The sequence below is a fragment of the Phoenix dactylifera genome, unplaced genomic scaffold (assembly GCF_009389715.1).
Source record: "Phoenix dactylifera cultivar Barhee BC4 unplaced genomic scaffold, palm_55x_up_171113_PBpolish2nd_filt_p 000077F, whole genome shotgun sequence".
NCBI classification, from domain to species: Eukaryota; Viridiplantae; Streptophyta; class Magnoliopsida; order Arecales; family Arecaceae; genus Phoenix; species Phoenix dactylifera.
Window position 1 is genome coordinate 649641 of NW_024067676.1, and position 10568 is coordinate 660208.

General features: G+C 40.0%; 1 protein-coding gene across 1 annotated transcript; it reads left to right on the top strand.

Moving 5' to 3' along the window:
* The first annotated feature begins 1539 nt into the window (after positions 1–1539).
* Positions 1540–5914, top strand: LOC103715109. The gene is made up of 2 exons (XM_017844718.3): positions 1540–2767; positions 5175–5914. The coding sequence occupies exons 1-2, from the start codon at positions 1771–1773 to the stop codon at positions 5207–5209; spliced, it is 1032 nt and encodes a 343-aa protein (XP_017700207.2). The 5' UTR covers positions 1540–1770; the 3' UTR covers positions 5210–5914.
* Positions 5915–10568: the final 4654 nt, after the last annotated feature.

The following is a 10568-nucleotide window of genomic DNA, read 5'->3' on the forward strand; positions in this document are numbered from 1 at the left end:
GGTCTTGATGGGGTAAAAATGTAAAAACTTATGGAGATTGCATCTTTAAAGTTTCAATAGTTTTAATAGCAAGTTGGATGTCAAGTATTTTTAAAGACCAATAAATCAAGCATTGGTTTTGAAAAGTTGTTTAAAGAGAGAGAGGGCTTCTAATGAGGTTTGAATTAACACATGCAAATAACCTATTTGATAATAATTTTACAAAGGTTAAAAGTGCAAGTAATGTAAAGATCACAATGATAATAATTCCTATTAGTCATTTAAGTCACGAATTATGCACGGAATAGTCCATTGCAAGTTCACAAAAGGGGAAAGGGGGGGGGGGGGGGGGAGAGAGAGATAACTAAGTTGGTATTATTTTTATTTTGGAAATTGAATACAAAAATGAAATATTTTTATTTTTGTATCAAAATGAAGTTCCCAATTTAAATCTAGATTTTTCTTGATTATTGAGGAATAGAAGTATATTGCTGGTTTTATTTTTTACTAGATAGATTTATCACTCTATGAAGCATGGAAAAGGGCATCATTCCTATAAAAATTCATAACTTATCTACTAAAAAGTTGATAACATGTGCTTAAAAAAAGAAAAAAAAAGAAAGGTATTTTTATATGTTTTTTGGATATAGAAGTTTTCAATTTTCAATAAAAAGCTGGACCATTAAAATAACTTCTCATCAACAAACTATGTAAAGTAATATCAACTAAGTTAGAGTCATTTATCGACCTTACATTTTAGTCAAATATAAATCCAATCGAAAAAGAAGTACACAATTTCATCATCCAATATTTATCATGTTTGTATCACTCTTATGAAATCATATTTATCTGTATAATATTATATTTTATCCAAAAAAAAATTTATTGAACGTTGCGATTATTCTAAATAACAATAGTAAATCAACAAGCACAGTATCAATTTTAATAGGCCGGTCATGGGCTTTATGATATAGTATTCCGAGCAAATAAGTAGGATTGGGTTCCATTAACATTTCTATCTCATATATAAATTTTTAGCAACAGTAAGGATCCACCACATTAATGTTTCTATCACTTCTCTCTCTTTCTCACCTCTCCATCTCTCTCTCTCTCTCTCTCTCCCGGCAGAGTTACATTTCTGTTCTTTCTGCAATAAAATAGTAATTTATTTTATATACTGATATCGGTAGCACAAGTATCATTTTTATATTATAATATATTACAATTATGGATGAAATCGTTATATCTACTTTATAATAAGGCTAGGGTGTAACTCCTAGAGATGGCCCACGTTATAAATATCAATGGGCTAGTCATGGGCCGAGTACATTGTGGCGCGCCGCCTCAATACATGGGCTCTAAATTACGTAACCCCGCGGGCAAAGCTACGCTTAAACGACAAGAAGGATATGCCGTTATCCCTAAAACCCTCGCTATCAATCCTGATCATAATTGTGGGTACACGTTAATAAACGGAGAGCGGAGGACCCATCATATCTAACTGGCTATGCCCATCTTAAAACCTGGGGCGAAAAAGAGCCCGCCCACGCGGATATGCGGTGCTCCGCTTATATACTTCCAAAGCCCGCCTCTTCCGGGTGATCGATCTCTAGGGTTTCTCGGCTCGGTTGAATCGTTGGAGGGCATGATCATCGGTCTTGGCCTACTAGGGTTCCTCTCTGCCGGCGTTCTTCGTTCGATTTCTTTCGTTTGGAAGCTCGCCGTGACATTCTGGCGAGGATCTCCGTCGCCAACGAGGTGGATAGGAATCCAGCCACCGCCGCCGCCGATATGTCCTTCTCTGGGACGGAAAAACCCCAAGATGGAGCTAGGGTTTCCTACGGGACCGTTCGCCAAAACGGCGGCATTGGCTCTGATCCATCTAGGGTTCTGCCGGACATTGATCCGGTGGCGGCGTCGGCGGAACGAGACGCTGATATCGAGGTGGTGGCATCTAGGATTTTTGAATCCGAGGATGCCAGTGAGGGTTCTCCATGTGTGAATGCCGGAATCGAGCAATCGGTGCCGGTCCAGGCGGAGAACAGGGTCTTGAATGGGGCTGCCGCTTCCCGGGAGCCTGTGGCTCCCCAGTTGGCTTTGGTTCCACTGGAGGCGCCACCGGAGATCTGGATGCATGGCTTCGAGATCGGCGACATGGTCTGGGGGAAGGTGAAATCCCATCCGTGGTGGCCGGGATACATCTTCAATGTTCCTTTTGCCTCTCCCGATGTCCGGAGGACGAGGAAGGAGGGCCATGTCCTGGTTGCGTTCTTCGGGGACAGCAGCTACGGGTGGTTTTTTCCAGATGAGCTTATCCCTTTCGAGCCTTACTATCTGGAGAAGTCGAAGCAAACGACCTCGAAGAATTTCGCCTTGGCTGTTGACGAGGCAGAGGATGAGGTGAGCCGGAGAGCTGCTTTGGGTCTGACTTGCCACTGTCGGAACGCAAGAAACTTCAGGTATTTTGGTTTTCCTGGGTATGTTCGTGTTGATGTGCCGGGCTATGAGCCAGGAGCAGAGTATTCTGTGGAACAGATTGAGAGTGCTAGGGAAAGCTTCATGCCCGAAGAGTTACTGTCCTTTTTTCAGCAGTTGGCATTGAACTCGCGACGCAAGGAGCCCTGGAGTATTGATTTCATCAGGAGCAAGGCAAGGTTGCTAGCTTACAGGAAGGCTTTGTATGAAGTGTATGATGAGACTTATCCACAAGCATTTGGAGTAAAGCCACGTTGGCCGTCTCTAAACGATGCACAAACACCAGACCAACCTGTTTACTTTGCACCCAGAGGTATACATCAGTACATGCCTTTCAGTTGCCATGTTTTTATGTTTTCGATGATGGGTTATTGTCTGTATTTGAACATTCTTAGCTGCAAGTTATTTGTTAAAGTATACTTTAATTTGAATTTAAGAGGTGGTTTTATGTGTGTTATATCTGAAATGGCACTTTGTATTAGAATTTAGTACATGTGTTGATTTCATGCAATTTCACTTGCCTTCTCATTTACTTTTCATGCTTCTGATACGATATGGAACATCCCATTGTGCAAGGAAGAAGGGATTTTTGGGCTCAACCTTTGTTTATATTGAATGAAAAACTTCTTCCCCTCTTCCAGATATTCTTGGTAGACTATATTCCCTCGACTTAATATCGAAGCAACTTATGCTTGATTACTTATAATTCATGCATCTAGAAATTCTATGAATGAAGACCTAGTGATCCTTGAGTTTATATCCGTGGAGTTATAATAACCACAAGGTCCACAATTTTGTAACAGGCACATTTTCTGAATTGGAGTTCTTTAAGCATGTCATGAAATGTTAGAAACAAGTCCAAATGCTTGAAAGTTTTTCTTCTTGGTGCAATTCGATTTTTGTTATTGATCTTAACTTAACGGTTATGGTTCACATTTTCATTTATCTCTTTCTGTACTTCAATAATATGGTTTTGGCTCAGTTTCTTTTATATATGGTCTTGTATTTGATATATGTACTGTTTTGCATTATCTAATATGCCAATCATACAATTACATACTTGTCATTAATATTTTCGATGGCTCAATTACTGAGGATACTAGCTCGGTTCACTCCGTTTATTATTTTACTGTATATGGGCCATAAATTAGTTTGGAACATATGTTGCATTTAATTCCGAGAGTTTTTGCAAATTTGAGCACACAGCTTCTCTCAGAGTTTCCGTGCTAGTGAGTACAAGAACTGTTAACTAATCTAACAATTCATCATTATTTGGGGTTCATTAGGAAATTGCAATTTAGATGCTCATAAGATTAGGATTTTGATATTAGCACATGCGAGCAGGCATAATAGTCACATTGTAAAATTTTGTATAAGATGATAATGTACAATAGGTATTTTGCTTATTTGACTTGTTTATTTTCAAATACAATTTCATTGCAACTTTTTATCCAGCATAACTGCCAGGAAGGTAATTTTGTAACAATTTGTCAAGATGGGTGTGCCCAAGATTAATTTGTGATGATAAGGGAAAAGTTCAACTAAATTCACTAAATTAGAAAATTTATTACTTTAATAAATAAAGAGAATGATTTCTGGGAAAAGCTCAAGAGTTCCTTTAATTTGATATGCGCACATACGAGTAGGCACAATAGCCACAAGGTAGAATATTGTATAAGATGATAATATGTGATAGAAATTTTGCTTATTGGATTTGTTTATTTTTCAGATACAATTTCACCGTAATGTTTTATCCAGCATAATTCCCATGAAGGTGATTTTGTAACAATTTGTCAAAATGGGCATGCCAAGATTAATTTGGGATGATAAGGGTAAGATCAACTAAATTCACTAAATTAAAAAATATGATTATTCCTTTAATTCGAGTGGATTTTCTTTGCATTTGAATCCTTATATCTAGATTTCCAAGAGGAGCACGACATAATTTGGTAGTTTCAACCCAGTACTTTAAGAAGTATAAAATGAAGGCAAGTAACTCTTAAAAGATCTCAATGACTCATGTGATTATGAAGTTTGTAAAAATAATTTTAAAAGACTTGTTGGTGCTTAAGCATTCTGGTTTTCATCATGTTATCTTGTGTTGTGATCTTGAGTGTGCACTTTTTATTGTCACTTCCTTTTTTTGGGCAACATTTGCCCTTTTAATTGTCCTTCTGTACTAGTTTAATCCCGTTATGTGGCTTTCCCTAGCTACCATAATGACATATGAGCTAAAATTAATGAAACAAAAGATGTTGCTTGTATCTGTGAAAAAAAAGCACACACATGACTGTAACGTGCATGAGTACATTAAGGATTCATTTGAAAGCTTAGCTTCATCATTTTATTGTTTCGAACTAATTTTAGACCTGTTTTACAAGGCTACCAGAACTCCTAATTTCCATAGGGTAACTAGTTCATATTTTTCTGTCTTTCTCTAGAAGAACTTATCCTTGAGTTATAAACCTTCACCTAAGAGCAATATTAAATCATCTTATGTAAAAGAAATTATGTTTATTTGGTTCTTTTATAATTGGTCTTGCTTAGGAATGCAATTTTTGTTGTTGTTTGATCCAAGATGTCATGTAATGCTGCCCAGATATTGAGTTTAGTATTCCTAATGATTTTCTTTGTTCTTGATAAATCAAATAATGATATATCCATACTGACAATTGTCTATTGAGTTAATGGGTTAGTGGTAGTGGAATTTTGTATTGCAGGGTGTTTTTCCTCTTTAAGTTCTTTTACAAGCTGATGATAATATACTCCTTTGATCAATGGAAGGATAGACCATGATCAGCTTGGTGATCCTCTTATATCTTTTAATGAAGCAAGAGGCCTCGCTTCTTTACTATGAATGTGAATTGTCTTTTTTTTTTTCTTTCTTTTTTTTTTTGTTGACATTGCTATCTCATGGGGGATCTTTTTGGAAAAATATGACTAAATTAAATAATTTTTGATCCCATGTACTCTATGCTACCCTTATAAACATTTGTTTATCAATAGAAATAATGTCTATGAAACTTAGGGCTGCAAATGAACCAATTTGTTCATGAACAACTTGGGCTCGGCTCAGTAATGGCTGTCCAATCTCATTTCAGCTATAAAATGGCCCTAACTTGAAAATATTTACAAGCTCGACTCATAATTTAGACGAGCTTAAGTTTGCAAAATTGAGTAGAGGCATGGTTCTGCTTGATAAGAAGCTATTCTCATTTGGTCAAATGATAAATGAACCCAGCATAACATCTCTATCAAACTAGGCTTGAGCTTCGATTGAAGCTTTATTACTCCTTTCTTCAAGCAACTGAGCTTGAGCAGTCTGCTAAACTTAGCTCGGCTGTTTTTTTTTTCACCCCTAATGGAACTAGCTGATGCACGTGGAAGAGTTACATGATCACAAGACGGACTGATTTTGAGAACTAGTTGAGGATGATAGAATTGGAAGGATAAAGAGGAGAAGTAACGAAAGTAATACTAGAAAATAAAAATGTTGTCCTTAAAAACCTTGGAGAAAATCATATGTGGTATTATACATCTAGGTATTACCCCTTGTGTCTGAGCTTTCAAGTTAGTCAAAAAACAATTGCTAATTTGTGGTTAGACCATGAAAAAAATAGAAAGTTGGTTGCAATTAGAGTATTGGGACAGCTAGTCTTTTTATATTTCTAGATGTTTTATTGCTCAATTTTCAAGTTTTTAAGACCTTTTTTTAATATATGTATATGTACAATGCACATGCAAATGCATGTGACTATTTCTAAAAAATTTAATTGTGCATAAACTTTAAAAAGATTTTAGCATGAGTTAGGCGCCAATAGGCATTCCTCATAAAAGCATTTAAGATTTATTTATTATATTATGTTCTTAATCTAGATAAGCTTAAGTTTTCTTATCTCCTGTCAATAACCATAAATTTGGATTTTGGAGGATGGTAAATTATTATCATGCATAGAATCATAGAAATCCAAACTTAAGGAGAGTTTTTCTCTTGGACTTTTAAAGAGTCTAGCAACATTAGCATCCTTTTTTGGTAGAAGTTTAGCATGGTTTTAAGGTCTAAGGGAGAATCTTATCAGGATTATTATGAGATTTAAAAAGTTGAGAAATATAGCTGCTTTGGTATAGTGTAGGATCAAGATTGTGGTATAACTCCACTATCATAAGGAACCAAAATTTTATTTCCTATAGGAATCACATTTCTTGAGGATGAGCCTTGGTGCAATGGTAAGGTTACTTCATCGTAGACTTAGAATTTCGTGTTCAAAATATGGTTATGGTGACCTTTCTTAGACCTTGCAATGGTAGGAACATTGTGCATTAGGCCGTCCTTTTTAGGAATGCCACTTCCTATATGTCAGATTGAAAAGATAGCATGTTCCAAAGTGAAATGCAAGGTTGACGATGGTTATTTAGATGGATTTCCAATTTTCCATCCAAGTATAATTTAAGATGTTGTCTTTGGAAACTAGGAAACTTAGTTTTGGCTCAATATCTAGAGTTTTGTATGCAGACTCAACTCTTTAATTAGGGAATGGGATTGATGAGTAAAAATGGATTCAACCAGAAGAAACTCATCCTTTGCTAATGCTCCCTTTCTTATATAGCTCCACCTTTGATCTCATGCCTTCTTGCCTCACACCCTCTCTTCTTCCATCTATACACTCTTACCTTTTTGGTTTTTTTGGGACAACAGCTACTCACACAGCTCTAGCATGAGTATAGCCAAAAGAGTCTAGAGAGGATATGGCGCAGGGGTGGAGGGGCAGCTGTATAACATGTCCAAAAGGCCTCTTCCGAGTGTTAAGCAGAAAAGGAGGCGATCCAGTCCGCAGTCTTGTTCGCCTTCCGAAACATATGCATGGCTTGAAAGGAACTGCAATCTCTGACCATCTTGCGAATATCACTAAGCAGCAGGTGTCCATCTTCATGCAAATCCTTGTTCCGAATCCACTCAATAATCGTAACTAAATCCCCTTGAAGGAAGACGCAATCTGCCCCTAACACACGTCTCGTGTAGGTGCTGCCCTGAGCTCTGCCCCTATAGCTGTCATGTCGAAGGCGCATCGCCCCCCAGCTGCAATCAACCTGGAGTCATGACTCATAATCACAATGCCCATACCTTCTCTGTCTCCACTTGCAGACACGCTTCTATCGAACTTCACCTTGAGATGGCCGGAGGGTGGAGGCTTCCAAGAGACAAGGGTAAACCTAGGTGCTACAATAGTGAGGTGGGTGTTTCAGATGTCTCTAGCCATTTCAGATGAGGTTGACGCGGTAACCTTAGTGATCTCAACAACATGACAGAGAGCTCTACCTATCACCATCCTCATGGGCGCCCTCCTGTCCTCAAAGATTACGACATTTCTATCCAACCAAATGTGATAGGCCAGATAAGCACAAGTGATGCCCCACTCAGCAGTACTCAGTCTCCACAAAGATTCCATCAGATGGCACAGAAGGACCTTTGCCGACCCCATGAACCGCGATAGAAGAAACGAACCCCTCCTCCAAATTTGTGCTGCCCGAGGACATCCGAGAAGAGCATAACTGATGTATTCCTCCGTGTCAAGGCACTCCTTGCACATTGGAGAGGTCTTGACACCCCTTCTGGTCAGCACACTCCTGGTCAGAAGACAACCCCATGCGACCTTCCAAATAAACAGGGCTACTTGTGGATAGATGTGCATCCTCCAAATCCATCCTCCGTTGATCCGCCGAGTGGTTTCCCCTTCCATCAAGGCATACAGGTCTCTGGCACATACCTTCTCCCTCCCTATCGAAGCCCAAACCAGTCTATCCGTCATCTCCCTAGAGAAAATCGGGAGTGCCAAAATCCTCTTCGTTAGCTGCTCTCCGAATACGTCTCCAATCAACCCCTCATTCCACCTGCCCTCTCTAGGAGTGATTAGGTCACTGACTCTACACCCTGCCAGCCTCACCGCATCAACCAACGTCGGCAGGCAGCTCAGTGGCTACTCAGTCAACTATTTGTTCTCCAAGACATCAATGGACCGTCCATCACTGATAGCCTACCTAATCATAGCAAGCATCAATGAGGCACGGGTGCATCTCCCTCCAAATGGAGTAGTGACGCCCTGTCTAGAAGTTCAGCTCCGTAGTATGAGCCCGGTACTTGGCTCTCAAAAGAGCACACTATAAACTGCCAGTTTCCAGAATATACCTGGCTACATGTCTCGTCGTTAGGATCTCCCGTCTCACCATCAAAGAGCGCACTCCCAGCACGCCATACCTGACCGACTGACAAATCACCTCCCATGCTACCAGATGAATAACACCTCTGCCCTCCCGCCTACCCCAGATGAAATTTCTGAACACTTGATCCATACACCCCAATGGCGCCAATGACAAGATGGTGTTCGATAGCAGGTATATCAGTATTGAGCTCAATATCGATCGCACCAAAGTGACTCTGCCCATCATGGAGAGAGCGTCCATTTGTCAGCCCTCAAGCCTGGGCCTAATGCTCTACTCGATGGAGGAGCAATCCCTGCGACGAAGGCAGCGATAAGTAATAGGAATTCCAAAGTATCTCAGCGTGCCTTCCTACTCATCCACTCCCAAAATCTCTTTAATGGAGAGTTGGAGACCTTCACTTGTGGCTTGATCCTTAGGCTAAAGCAGATCATTGACTTGGCCAATTTATCCTTTGACCGGAGGCTATATAATAATTCTCAAGGATCCTTCGGATAACCAATGACGTTTTGCTCATCGTCCGAGCTAGAAGCATGCAATCATCAGCAAATAGGAGGTGTGATCCAAATGGATGCCGGCACCGGCATGTAGGCCTCGAAAGCCTGGGACTCAGCAGCCCGTTGGAGTGCTCTGGACAGTGAGTCCACACACAGGATGAATAGCAATGGAGAGAGTAGGCACCTCGCCGAACTCCCAAAGTAGACTCGAAGAACTGTATAGGCGTACCGTTCACCAGAACAATGAAAGAGGGAGTCTTGATGTAGCCCATCGCCTAGCCAATCTACGCCTCATGAAATCCAAAATTCACCAAGGAGCTCTGCAGGAAGGCCCACCATATCCCATTGTAGGCTCTCTCCATGTGTAGCTTGATCCCCATCAAGCTCCTTCGGCTTGAGGCTCTCTGTAGATCGTGCATAAACTCCTAGGCAATAAGCATGTTGTCGGTGATGCTTCGATCTCCCACAAAGGCTCCCTGCTCTGAACTGATGGGCCTCGATAGGATACTCCTCAGTTTGGCCACCAAAATTTTTGTCGTGACCTTGTATAGAGTAGTACAGAGGCTAATCGGACGGACATAGCTCTGTGGCACTTGCCTCTTCAGGATCAGAGTGATGAAGGTCCTTTTCTACTTCACAGGCATCTTTGCTGTGCTGAAAAACTGCTAAATAGCCTCCATCACATCATGTCTGATCAGAGGCCAATATCTCTTAAAGAAAGCTGGAGGAATCCATCTGCTCCTAGGGCCTTGTTCTGTCTAACCAGAGGCCACTTTTACCCTTTGTTTGACCCTTTTCACTCTAAATAAGCCCTTAGATCCGCTTTCATGTTTGGAAGACACATTTACTAAAGTGCAGTTGAAACGTGGTTTGATGGTCGCGCACGCGCAGGGCGAGAGAGAGAGAGAGAGAGAGAGAGAGAGAGAGAGAGAGGTGAAACCCTTAACATCATGATCATCCCTTTACCTAGAGTAAACCTTCAAACTATATCAAGAACTTGGGAAAATTAAAAACCTATACTAGAAGGAAAGGCAACCTTGTATTTGGGTTAAAGGTTTTTAAAACTGCATAGCGTGACCTATTACATATCAAGTAGATATACCAAAATGTCTTGGGCGTACACAAGTCTTGAACAAAGCAATTGTAATTTTGAAATATTTCAAAGTGAAGTATTTGACCATCAAGTTATTTGTGCCTCCACTTGTTAAAAAGTACCATCTCTATTAGGGGTGCACATGGCTTGGGTTCCTTTCGAGTAAGGGCCAACTCAAAGTTGAACCTATCGCAACCAATTCTTAATATTGAAACTAGATTAAACCAGTAGATGTTGGAACTAAATATAACGAACCTAACAACAATGATTTGGTTTTTTCATTTCTTTGAATATCCTCAGAAAACAAA